This window comes from Podarcis filfolensis, assembly GCF_964270895.1.
Source record: "Podarcis filfolensis genome assembly, chromosome: 1".
Lineage (NCBI taxonomy): Eukaryota > Metazoa > Chordata > Lepidosauria > Squamata > Lacertidae > Podarcis > Podarcis filfolensis.
The window spans coordinates 45,856,433-45,870,212 of NC_139604.1; the positions used below are offsets into that span (position 1 = coordinate 45,856,433).

The 13,780-nt window shown below is 41.4% G+C and overlaps 1 protein-coding gene across 10 annotated transcripts in view; it reads left to right on the top strand.

Annotated features, from left to right (window-relative positions):
- The window catches only part of SEMA5B (semaphorin 5B), a 356,215-nt gene that overhangs the window by 186,193 nt on the left and 156,242 nt on the right, over positions 1-13,780 (top strand). For all 10 annotated transcript variants that reach the window (XM_083584642.1, XM_083584641.1, XM_083584638.1 and 7 more), the window contains one exon: positions 5,813-6,015. In XM_083584642.1, the coding sequence (XP_083440768.1) occupies positions 5,844-6,015 (172 nt within the window). In that variant the 5' untranslated portion in view covers positions 5,813-5,843. The remainder of the gene's footprint in view (positions 1-5,812; positions 6,016-13,780) is intronic.

Here is a 13,780-nt window from a genome sequence, read left to right on the forward strand (position 1 = left end):
ATAACAATGCCATTTGCAAGGCTCCTTGTATCAGAGAGTTGACTAAATGAGCATAATACGAATTTCAGGTCATGTTGCTTTTAGCAGGTTGCTATACTTTGATATCCTCCTGCCAACCTAGCAGTTCGAAAGCATGTCAAAGTGCAAGTAGATAAATAGGTACCGCTCTGGCGGGAAGGTAAATGGCGTTTCTGTGTGCTGCTCTGGTTCGCCAGAAAGTGGCTTAGTCATGCTGGCCACATGACCCAGAAGCTGTATGCCAGCTCCCTTGGCCAGTAAAGCGAGATGAGCACCACAACCCCAGATTCGTCCGCAACTGGACCTAATGGTCAGGGGTCCCTTTACCTTTATACTTTGATATCAATAAGAGGCTCAGCCATTGTTAATTATAACAGCATTGGCTGCTCAATATTAATAATAATAGTTTTTTTGCTTCAGGGTGGTTCTTGGCAATTTCATGAAAAGCAGTCGACCTAACATTTTTCTTGAGGGGCTGACATTCCAATGGCCAATTCACTCTTTACCTATAGCTAGTTGTACAAACCGTATTTTTCGCCCTATAGGATGGTAATTAGCAGCTCATGTGAGCAGTCTGTATGAGAATGGGACATACGCTATGCCGCAGATCAGCTTTGTAAGCCAGGATTTTTATTTTGGGAGCACAAACTGGTTATGGAAGTTGATCTGAAGAATTGTTTACATTACTTCATCATTCTTATACTGCTCCTAAACTTTAAAGTGGGAGTCTTGAGTTACAGACTGACTTTGCCAAGACTGTTGTTTAACTAAATTGTCTAGTAGTTTTGTTGCTCTTGACAATATCCGTTTTTATTGTTCGCTGTATTCTAATGTTCTTCAAGAACACTTGAAAAGTGAACACTGTAAGTTTATCCACACTTACCTTTCTTCTGCTCATTCCAGGCACAGTTCTTGATTTAAAGCTTCATGCCTGAGTGCTCCCCCCCCCCCGAGCCTTCCCTGCGATAATCCGCTCTTTAAAGCTCAGTTGGACCAAATTTAAATCCATGGAAAACCTGAATTGACGTTTGCTCTGGACTATTCCCACCGCCTAGTTCTCCTTTGCTTCTCTAGATTCCCAAGTGATTTCAGGGGGATTGTGAACCTCAGCTTGCTACATGGATAGGTACCTATAGACAACTACCTGAAGATAGCACCTACATTTGATCTGCCATGCAGCAAGTTTGGCAATGGTTACCACGTGCTGCCTCCACTCTTGGAGACATTAAGTCTACTGGGGATTACAAGTGGGAAGAGTGCTGTTGCATCTGGGTTCTGCTTTTGGGCTTCACGTACACATCTGATGGGCCACTGTGAGAACAGGATAGTAAACTAGATGGGCCACTGGCCTAATCCAGCTCTTCTTATGTAGTTCTGTTGCGTCAGTTCGTAAAACACAGTATTTTATATACAAGGTTTGTCTCTAGTCTCTTCTCTAAAAGATTTACTACTTTTTCGGGGGGTGGGGAATCTTCTGTGTCAAGCCAGTTGATTAGATGTTCTCATCTTCCATCTTTTGATCATGGAAGTACAGCCTAATTCTACATGCAGAATCCTTTTTTCATTAAAATTATGTTTCCAGAAGAGAAAAGATTATGGTTGGCAGTAACACATTACTTATTTATCCTTTTTTTTGGTATTGCTAATTAGCACATGGCCTATGGAAGCCTGGCAGGGGGCACTGTAGAGAAGAAGTGTCTTATTGTTTATAAAGCTATTTCTAATTCTTCTGAAGCTTTTGCTTTAGGGGCAAGTTGTTTGCCTCCCTTGTCTCCACAGAACATTGATGGCCACCTACTGCATCTGATGGAATTCATTTGGCTGAACATTTCTTCCAAATGAAGCCGATAAGTAGTTATCATCTGATACAATTAAAAGATGATAGATAGATAGATAGATAGATAGATAGATAGATAGATAGATAGATAGAGGCAGGGAGCTAGCAAATGGGAAAGCCTAGTTTAGCACTAGCAAATGCGATAGGGAATGTTTCGTTAACAGCAAACCAATCACGTTTACATGCCTCTGTGGAGCTGTTATTTCTGCATTGTTTTTAATGATGCAGACACACAAGACACCAATGGCCAATTCTCACTCTCCAAAGGGAGTGTCTCATGTTACCCAAGTGGCTCTGATGCTCATGAGGAGCTTAACCCTAGAGCAACTTACCTGGAAGAGGTGGTAGGCACTACTTTGCTCTCAGGTCTTCATGCAGAGACTGGACAAACATATGTTTGGAACGCTCTCCCTCTGGATTTCCTGCATGGAGCAGGTGCTTGGCCTACAAAGCCCTATCCAACTATTCTGATCATATAAGTCACAGCATATACGTGTTTAGTCCGTGCTTGGTTATGACACTGTAGGCAGGCAATGATTAGTAGTAATACTAGTAACTTGTGGTGCTCTAGCTGAGATGACCCCTCCCTCCCCCAGTTGCTACCACAGGGCAATTCATGTACCATCTTGTCCTTCTTGTGACTTTTGAAGGATAGCTATATTTCAATTTGTGTCTTAATTAGGTAGATTTGCATTAAAATGCAAAACAAATTTCTATCCCTACTTGACTTAATTGTTCACACAGTACTACATATTGCAGTTTGAATCCTTCCGTTTATGCAAGTGGTCGTGCAAGCGATTCCAAAAATGGAATAACGCATCTTGGATTTGATTTCACCAGTCTTGTTTGTAGCATGAGGGTGCAAACACACCTTGTCTATATTGACCATATTGGCACTTTTGTACCCAACCTATAATTTCTGAAGGGCTTTCAAAATGCAGCACTATTCAGTAAGTGAGCTGAAAGAGAGGTCCTGGCTGCAGTGTTACAATTTAATAGACAGAAAGGCAGGGAAGCACAAGGAATACAATAGGAAAGGAAATGAAGGCGAATGAGCTTCCATGTAAAAGCTGGGGAAAGAAGGAACCTGTCTTCAAAAGGGGTATTTATAAACCAGAAACCCAGGGAGGTTTTCTAATATCAGGAGGCAGGGCACTCCAGAGGATGAAGAATAACAAGAGTAAAGGAGATGCAAACACTAGATAACAAACCAATGAGATTATTTTTGCTTGATAAGAAGGCAATAAAATGAAGCGAAGTAGATAAGTGATAAGAAAGCAGAAAGATAAGGAGGGCAAGAAGACTTTTATAAGCTAAAAGAAGTTCCAATGGAATCCTGAGTGGAAATAGAAGTGAAGTAGAGCAAGTTACATGATTAAAAAGCAGCATGAAAAACCAAGCAATTTTAAACAGAGGGGAATGGTTGAAGATAGGTGTGTTGTTGGGGGAACTGTGTTTTGGGAATTACGAGGGTGCAGTATGGCGCGGTGGTTCACTTACAGCAGGAAGACATGACAGTGTGGTGCTTGGGAAACCCAGCCTCAACCTTTCACTCAGCCATGAAGGTTCTGGGGCGACTTTACTGGATAACTGCTCCACCCCATTCACAGATAACAAATGGTGAACAACTTTGCTGGGCTGATAGATAGATAGATAGATAGATAGATGAAGAAAACTTAGAACATTTGCTTTTTCTGTAAGTTTGAATGTCGAGTTGTCCTTAAAAACTCTTGCTCATTTTACTTTGTTTCTACAAATGAAACTAGAAAGACCAAAATAAATACTGAAGGCGTTTGAGCTGGCCTCGCAAAGGTTCTTATAAGCAGGTGCGTTGTCTGTAGACCACTTGGAAATTGAACAAAACTTTTGGAATGCACACCACACCCTGTACGATCTCACGTAGCGCTCATTTAGCCCCGGCAATACCTTGATTCACAGCTCACTACAGTCAGAGTGATGCCTTCCCTTAATTTTAGTAGCCTTCGGTGTCAGGCCAAGTTCCCGTGGTGCCTGATTATATAGGCTCTTTCTTAGACACAGCACTTGCTGAAGTCACTAGACATTCACACTGAGTTTTCCCTCTCATTTATCACAGTCTGTGGAGAAAATTTTAATTTGAGCAGCATTCTTCCTTCCCCCCGCCTCCAGTTTTAGTGAGTGGGGACTTGGAGTTGTAAAGTTTAACTTCTTCTGAACTGAACTGGTGATGATGATTCCACTGAGAGTTAGAGGAGTCACAGCTTAGTTTTATTGACAATATTCTTAAAAACAACAACACCACCAAAAACTCATCCCTTGAAGTACATAGTCAGCAGCAACATATGCCTTCAAAAATATTGTGGCTTTCTTCTTATTGTTTCTTTAAAAGGAGTCTAATGTCTTTGTTGCTGTTGGTACTGGCGCGACTTGAATAATAATCATGTTTGACAGCCTGGTAGGCCTTTCAGTTACATTTGGTTTGTCAGCAATTAATATTGTGGGCCCCAGGACTATTCTGCAAAACTGGACAATATATGCCCCAACTGAATTTGAGCACTCTTTCAGATAATCTCTTTATAGCACAATAAATGTGAAGCCGATTCTGGATCCAGAGATTTCTCTAACTAAATATGATGTCTCTGTGTGGAGATATTGGCACTTTTCCAGTACTTGTCACTATATATTATTACTCAGACCTCCCACCCAAGTTTTCCTGTGCTTTCCTCAGTTAGTCCTCTTATTGCTAAAGTGAGTGCTGTGTGGAAAGTGGTTGTGTGTTGTCAGGGTTACACACTGGATAGCGCCTTGTGGGGTTACTTGTGACAGGCCACACAACTACTTGCCACTGTGCCCTGTAAACCAGTTTTAATGGTCTTAGTTCCTGTGTGATTGCATTTCTGGAGTGCTCATCAAGTGTCAAATGTATTTATCTGTGTTTTAAAAACCCTACCAGAATTTGCAAGTCTGCCCTCATCTCCTACACTCTATTGCTATTTCAGGAACCTTTACTTCTTAGTATTTTCTTATTCTTCAAACTTCCTTGCTGGCTGGCTATGCACAGCCAGCTCTAGGTCACTTAGTCAGCTTCACTTTACCCATCCTCAGACGCCAACAACTCCATCATTTCTGTCTCCCTGCAGCGAGTCTGTTCACAACTGTTCTAGGAGGACGGGGGACTACAGTACAATTGTATATGATGGTTTTTCACCTTTGTGAAATAGCCCCACAAGTATCTGTCAAGTCTGGAAAAAGTGTTGGATCTTAAAGAACCGCAAGCAAAGTTCTGTTCATAGAATGGGCTTTTCTCCCTGCAGCTATTCTCCAATTTCTGATTTAAAATGGTTCAGCAAGTTTTAAAGTTCATGAAATGGTGGTGATGGGGAGTTTTGCTTGTTGCTCGCTCTGTCATCGGCAACATCCAGTAGTGCCTATGAAACTTGTTCTAACATATTTTCCATGGCAAAATGTATACAGTGATGAATATAGGAGTGAGTAGCTTTCTGGGAGGGAAGTATTATATTTTTCCAGGTCCGAAATACTACGTTTTGAGAACTGGGAAAGTACTCCCCTTCCTGTGCCTCTGTAAATCTGTTTTGGAGCAGATTTGGGGGTGATGTAGGGTATGGGTGGAGGGAGAGGGGGAAATCCCATTGCACTAGTGCTAATGTCTGCCCATTACAAGAATTTAGCTGAATATTGCCAATTGTCAACAGTAATGCAACATTGAGAGACGCTGTGCACTTGTATAAACTGAGCCCAACGTATGTGGAATAAATTATGGTCGTATCACCAAAGATCTAATGTCATGTTGACTGTTCTCAGTGTTGCTGTTTTGAACATTATTGCAAATTGTTACTCATCATGTGGGTTGGTTATGTGAGTGACAAAATACTCATCATGTGGGTTGGTTATGTGAGTGTTCAATATTCTTTTTTTAAGAGATCCACCTTTTACCTAATTTATTTCTTTATATTTCAGGTATCTTCTGGGGCCCTACCTTGGACGCTGAATGTGCAGCACGTCTTCAGTCATGGTTGTTTCAAGATTAAAGGCTGTTCCACTATCATTGCCAAGCCTTTTCCTTCTCACTGTTCACCTCTCTGCATCGCAGAATATCCTTGTTTACTCTGAAGATGAGCAGCAGTGTTCAAGAAGAGAGCACCCAATGATTTCTTTTGAAGGTGGGAGTCCTTCCCTTCTGATTTCTCTTCTCTGGTTTGAGAATAAGCATTATAGGTGGATTTGGATTGTCACTTCCTCTTACAATGCTGTTTTCTAATGAGATGCAAGATGAGCTTGTTCAGTGGGATATACTGCTCACATAGTTTCTACTTCATCTCTTGGGTTACAAAACCTGCTCTTCCACAAATTAAAACAGGAGTTTTGCGAACTTCTAATTGGTGTTGTTCTTTGTAAAGTTAGCATCTTCTGTCTTTCAATGAAGCGATGGCCATTCTCTCTTGATAGTATGTGGTAGTTAGGTACCTGTCCTTTCAACCCTGTATATTAAGGGTTTTTGGCAGAGTTGATACAAGGTCAAGGGATAGTGATTATTATTGGATAGTAACAGAGCAATGTTCAGGGCATTGAATACCCTGTCTTTCTTCTTGTGTTTTTAACCAGACATTGCCAACTGACTTTTAAAAAACATTTCTCCACAGCTTTAAGAGCTAGATACTTTCTTGTTAGTGAAAGGAAAATGGAAGAAAGAGAACCTGTTATGTAATGGTTCTACTTGGCCTTAATATCCATACAATGATATTGCCTGCCCTTTCATGGTGTTCAATATGCTTCCATTGAAGCACTTTCAAGCCCATTTTCCAGTTTTAATTATTTCTGAAGTGAAGTGTTGATTTTGCTTTTTCCCTTTGGGGTATGGAAGTGTGCTTGTAATTGAATTCTCCAATCAGGACAAATGAGTGAAGCTACTTATGACCTTTTGAGAATAGGAAGGAAAGGTTGAAAGCTTGCAGACCCTTCTGACTTTTTTTGGACGCATCTCCTGAGACAGTCCTAGAAGGAAGTGAACTGCTCTTGCTGCATTTCACATGTGTCAGCAGCCTGGTTTTTTTGTTATCTTTTGTTCTTCTCTTTTCTTTTATTCCATTACCTGTACTTAAATGGATTAAATTAAATTAGTGAAACCTTTAAGCCTGCAAAATAAAATGCCGGCTCTAACGTTCATCCTATGGAACCAGGAAATAAACCTTGATATTTTTTTTAACTGCTCAGTAAATTGGACAATGTGCTTTATTGGGAAAGAGCAAAAGGCAAAACCCCTGGGACTAACCGAGAACCTGTTTGGCTGTTTAAACCATTAATGTAGTGACAGGCTTGTTTGAACGGAAGGCAAAGCTGAATTATCCTGAACACACTGACATTTGTGGTTTAAATGGGATCAGGTTAGAAATGATTATTTAGATTTGTATTAATTTTGTGCCTCTGGTGAATATTACTTTTCTTTTGCTGCTCTATTTTATGTTTTATTATTATTACTGTTCAGAGTTTTGTACGTTTCTAAATTGTTTATGAGTTGCCTTGGGGTTCTGGAGAGGCTGGAAAAAAATGTTTGAAATAGGTACATAAACAAGCCAATAGAAGCAGTTTGTACAAACCCAAAGGCTGTTGCTAGAGGAACCGTTTATATTATGAACTAGACAGCCACAGCTAAATTGTACCTATGAGCTGCTGGATACCTCTAGCTTCCTTTGTTTTCTGGCTACAGTTCCAAATGATCAGCCATGGGAAAAGTATGATGTAGACTCTGTGTGGTGTTGTGTTGTGCAGTGCTAGGAGCTTGTGGTAGGAAATTCCATTTGATCCCATTGAACACACATAGAGAGACTTGTGCAGTAGTTGCTGCTGCTTGAAATCCAGACGATGTTGGAAGTGATCCACATGGCACTGCTTCACTGTGGCTTAGATACCAATCAACCATCACACCGTTGCTAGTTTGGGAGAACAGAGCCTCAGACACACCCAGGATGTTGAGCCCCGGCACTCTGGGCAGCGCAAAGGAGAATCCATCCGTTGAACAGAGAGAAATTCAGTTTATCTTGCTACATTTGGATAGCTCATACGAGCCTTGATTTTAGGCAGAGCGTTATGGGTGGCGTATAGGCTAAATCTCCACCTGAAGCCCCCAAGGTCACGAGAACAAAATTGGTTACGTACTTTAGTCCTTCTTATTGTTTCTTAAAGTGTGACTTGTGGTGCCAGACCAGCAAGCAAAGGATAACTTCCCCATGGCTCTGCTTTAGACCTGTTATGCTAAGACCATTCATACTGCCTACTTTAGACTTCACGATAAGCTTTGCTTAATGGTTTTTATTTGAAAGCACAGTTGGCAAGTGAGTGGGAGCAACCAATCTTGGCTTAGTGTTATAGCCAAACTGAGGGTTCTTGACTTTGTTTATTTTGGCATGGTTTGTTTTGCTGAAACAAGCCATAATGACAAAGTCAAGAACAAATATGGCCTTCAGATCATGGTTCATATGGGGCAAAGCTAGACACAATTCCCAGGTTAGATGTAATGGTAACCCAAGGTTTGTTGTTTCTACAGCAAACCATTATCTGCGGCTTGCTGTGATCTGCAAATGTGGCCCTTGTATACTTTATTTATTTAAAGCATCAACACCTTGCCTTTCTATTAAAATGCTCAAGGCAGCTCTCAACAACAGTTAAAAATAAAAGATAAAAGATGAGGAATCAGGTGACGGCAGCAAAAACTAAACAAAAAAACACCCAAGGAGCTGAAGCATCAACTGTTTGGCAGACCCATTTAAAAAAGAAATGTATTTGCAAGCTGGTGGAAGGCCATTGCAGAGAGGGAGCAGGGCTGGCTTCTTTTGAAGTTCAGGCATGACCAGCAAGAAGGCTCTGTAGCTAGAGGAGCATAAGATGCTGTCTACCATGGAGTCAGTCGGTAGGTCTATCTAGGTCAGAATTGCATTATCTGCATTGACTGGTGGTGGCTGGCCCTTCTTCAAGATTCCAGGGTTACAGCTTGGAACTTTTTGCATGTGCAATATAGCTCTTCTTCGAAGTTTTGTATGGACTCTAGGTGTTAGCATAACACAAAACACAGCACTGGGATGCACCAGCCATTCTGTGCTTAGGGGTGTATGAACAGGGGCCTTAGCATAAGTAATCAAATGTAAAAAGTTTGTGAGAAGGCTTTTGCTTATAAAACTGTGAGCAGTGTAAAATAAAACTTCTGTCGTTCCCCCCCTCCTGGGGGTTAATCAGTTGCTTTTAATGAATGCGTATCTTTTTCTGTCTTCACAAACTACTTAACTGCTTAGAAGTGCTGTGGGCATTCCTATGTGTCGATTACTGCGCCCAGCAATAATTAACTTGCTAGATTGTCAGCTTCTCAGAGAGCATGTTAATTTTATTTAGAATTTGTTAATTGAATTCCCTCTTGGAATTTCCCTTTTAGCCTCCTTTGTTATTTAACAACTTGAGAGGAAATCTTCCTTTTAAGAGAGGTAGGAAAGATATAACTGGTATGTTCTCTGAGCAAGGTTTATTTAGAAGGGGAGCAGGTGCCAATCAAGAGAAGTGATTGATCAATGTGATATGGCAGATTTCCAGATAAGTATTAAACTTTCTGTTTGTTTTTTTAACCTAAGGCACATATTCCTCTATTAGTCATTAGTGGACTAAGGCTGCAAGCCTGTGCTTGCTTATATAAGCTCCATTGAAGTGAGACTTACCTCTGGGATTTTCCTCACAGACACAGGGAGAAGGGAGGGAAGCACTGTAATCTTTATCTGGTTCCCATGAGGTGACCATCACTCACCATAAACAACTGGGCGAGTCACTACTTAGAAGCTTGTCCTATTGTAGTTTGCAAATGCCAGTAGCCTGAAAGAATGCTCTGATTTTGTGCTTGAAACAAGCTCAAATGTTGTGATTTTTCAGGGATACAGTGGTACCTCGGGTTAAGTACTTAATTCCTTCCGGAGGTCCGTTCTTAACCTGAAACTGTTCTTGACCTGAAGCACCACTTTAGCTAATGAGGCCTCCTGTTGCCGCCATGCCACTGGAGCACAATTTCTGTTCTCATCCTGAAGCAAAGCACTTAACCCGAGGTACTATTTCTGGGTTAGCGGAGTCTGTAACCTGAAGCGTCTGTACCCTGAAACGCATGTAACCGGAGGTACCACTGTATCTGACTCCGGAATAGCATCATGTTAGGTTAATTTAGTTGCTATATTATAAACAGTAGCAGGTTTTTGCTTGTTCCTTTCTGCATCAAGTGACTATTTTAATTTTGAAGGGACTGAAGGAAGACAGTGTGTGTTGCTTAAGAGGTCCTGATTCTTTTCTTTTCTTTAGCTCAGCTGTGGGGAACCTTTGCCCCTGCAGACATTCTTGAACCACAACCATTGGCCATGGTTCTTGGGGCTTATGGGAGTTGTAGTTCAGTAACGTTTGAAGCCACACCTGCTTTAGATGCTATGGTATGAATACGAGCCTTGCCCATAAATGATTAAAAGTGGTATCCTGTTCCAAACATGCAGGGCACCTTTGTCCAGCTTTGCCCATAATTATGGTGAGTGGTTTATTCTGCAATTGGTGTTTTAGTTCTGATAGTTAACAATGTATTCTGATTGTAACCTCCCCTTGGACTGCTTTTAGCAGTGATGTATAAGCTATCAATATTTAAAAAGAACGAATACATCTTGAAAATAAATATTGATTTTAGTATGTTAGGTACTTGCTTAGTTGGTTAAAGGCTAGGCTAAAAGGCCCTTCCCATTCCCTTTGAGCTTGTAAGAGGATGAAGGGAGCCCTGCATGGTTTGCCTCCTCTGTCCTGTTTTTTTCTTGGCCATTTTGTTGTGTAAGCCTGCCAGTAGGGACTGCTCAATTTTAAGGTTAGTGAACCTTTTCTAAGTAGTTTTCTAAGTATTTCATGTTACGCATGGAATATGATAGCATTGGAGTTTCCTGGCACATTCAGATCAAGAAGAGGAGAAGATGATAGGGGGCCTAGTCACAAGCAGTTTCACAGAGGCTAGAGATTTGGGTTCCTATGTACAAACAGTTCCCAGGGCAGCTGCACTGCAGCAGTCAGGAACCTCCATGGATCCCCCCCCCCCCTTAATGGACAGCAGCAGGGGGAAAGGATGCCTGTGGGCTGTTTGGTCAGAATATTGCCTTTTCTGTGGGTCTACATCAGACGGCACAGACTTGCTGGTTAACCTTTTCCTTTTACAAATCTGGAAACGCTATTAGAGCATGGATTTTGGCTAAAAATAAACCGACCATCAGCTGCTGCATTGCGCACATGCCTGGCAGTGTTGCGGGTTGTTTCAAAGAGACCCATGGGCTTTCCGTTATGGATTTCTTGCCCATTAATGAAATCCCATTGAATGTGAAAATGTGAAAATGAAATGGGAGAAACTGATGCTGACAATTTCCTGTTCTGTAGGGTTTGTTTGTTTGGATAATGCCACTAATAAAGCCATATATATTTGCTATTTTAGGAAAGCTGTGTGTCCCCCACCCTTAAATTTCTTTTTCTTTAAAAGCAAGTATTTCAGAGTAAAAATCAGCACACTTTACAACTACAGCAACAGTATTTCTTTTCTATTTGTCTGTCTTTGGAGTTTTTAGACACTTAGCATAAACCATGATGAGAACTAATAAAAATAAAGCAGTGTGGTGAGCCAGAAAGACCTCTGGAATAAAAGACAGATCTGGGAAAAGTGCCCTTCATTCACAAAATGCTTCACATACAGAGAGTCGCTCACGAGCTGGAAAGAAAAGGAAGATTTTACGGTGTGAATTAAAGAGGGGAAGTGATTCAGTGTCTCTCATAGGAGGAGTGAAAGAGATCATTTCACAGAGCCGAGGCAGAGTAAGAGCCACCTCCAGCTAAGGGGTAGGGGATGGGGAATCACAGGAGGCAAAACAGAAGCACCCAGAAACGGAGAAGAAAGAGTGCTAATGTCAAGGAAGACTATGTGTGCGAGTAAGCAGGCTATCGGTGAGAAAGAGAGGGCATATGCATAAGTAGGAATGGTGTCCAGAGCTGAGAATGCCTGTGCTATTTAAGTCTGTATTTACATCAGCAGAAATGTTAGCATTATAATCCTTAGTGATTTGGTTCATGATGCATCATTCCCTATTGAACACATGGGAAAAAATACTTTGTATGATATGTGTGTGCACACACACACACACGTACATATATACAGTATGCATATTTCCTGGTGTGTACCTAGGATTTAGATTTTTTAAATCAGCTTAAATTTGTGTGCGGTCAGATGTGCATCTTCTTCGATCCTGATCACGAGCCTGCATTTCACAAAAGTATTTAAATAGATCTATAAAATACCTATTTTGTATGCATAACATTTCAGGCTTGTCCCCGGGGGTGGGGGTTGTCCCTGAGAATCAGAGTAGAAAGTATTGAGTATAGTTGTACCAGTGACTTGTCTCTGGTTATAATTCATACTTACCTGTGATTGTTAGGAGTCTTGTGGAAATGCTGTAGGAGGTTGATCAGATGACTGAGGTGAATGGCAGGAAATTGGGGAGTTGGACTTAGATGAAACTGGGAGAGTGTTAGTGGGATGGGGAATGATAAGTTGGGACCCCAAGAAGTGTCTGAGAGACCCAGTGAGCTGGGAGGAGACCTGGATCCCATGGTGGGATATAGCAGGCTGTCAGAGGAGTGCTCAGCCCAAGTGACACTGGATATCCCAAATTCGACATCACCTGCTCTGGCACTGCCTCTGGCACCTTCCCCTATCAGCAAACCTCAAATTTTTGCATGGCTGGAATGCAGCCTCCTAAGAGTTGCACATATTACTCTGCCCACTTTTTGTGTCTGGCCACATCACCTTTGCTGAGGCCCTGCCTACCACTTGCATTGCAACATCTGAAAGGTTGCCCCCAATGTTACCCTCAGGCTATGAAACATTCCTGAATTAACAATAGCTCCTGGGTTAAACAATAAGAATGTAGCAATCGAATATTCAGTTACCTAACAGTAAGCCCCATGGAACTCAGATGTTTTTAGTAGATATGTATAAGATTAAAGTTAAAGGCTTTGGCAGTGGATGAGGAATGTGGCTATAAAATGGAGCTGTAAAATCTTTGTCTGAAGTATTGTGAATGTTGTATATGGAGCACTGAGAATGTGTACATTTCAATGTTAAAAACCTAGAAGTGTATAGGAGGAATTTAGCCTAACACTAAGGGATGACTCCTACAGCGCAAACATTTTTGCTTGTCTGAGGAATGATCTGTCTTCACCTCTCCCCTCATTTTGTTCTGGGGTTTTTCCTAACTCCTCCCCACAAGCCAATTTGGAGGGGCAGAGGGAGAAGGGGAGGAAGCCCCATTGTACTAGCTGGCGAACTTGTGTAGGCTGCTGCTAGCAAGACCTGTTAGTTGAATCTGGCCCCATTAGTTGAGATAGGATACCACATTAGGTGGAAGTTGCAAAATTGAACAAGTTGCACAAATATCTGCCATTGTGAAATGTCAAAGCAAGCGAATAGAAGCAGTAATAAAAGAAGCAATTTGTGCATATCTTCCAAAGCCTGTAAAATATTAGCTTGCCCTTTCCCCATGTCCTTTCCCAGTCTTTCCAGAACTAAAAATACCCATAAGGGGATTGATAATGCCAAGGAAGTAAGTGGGTAGTCTCTGACTAAATCATTATCCAAGTAGACCCATTGAAATCATGGACCTAAGTTAGCCATGTATACTGCTTTCAGTGGATCACTCTGTGATTTAGTTGGGGATAACCTACTAGAACTGTTGGGATTTGTTGGATGTGGGAGTAGGACTGGAATAAACAGAAATTTGCTGGTCTGGAAGAACGGAATTCTGCAGTCAGGTTTGGCACATAATGATTCCAACCCTTTCCCTCTTCCTTCCTTTTTCTACCTTTCCTGATTAGTGTGGCCCAATTTATAGGGCA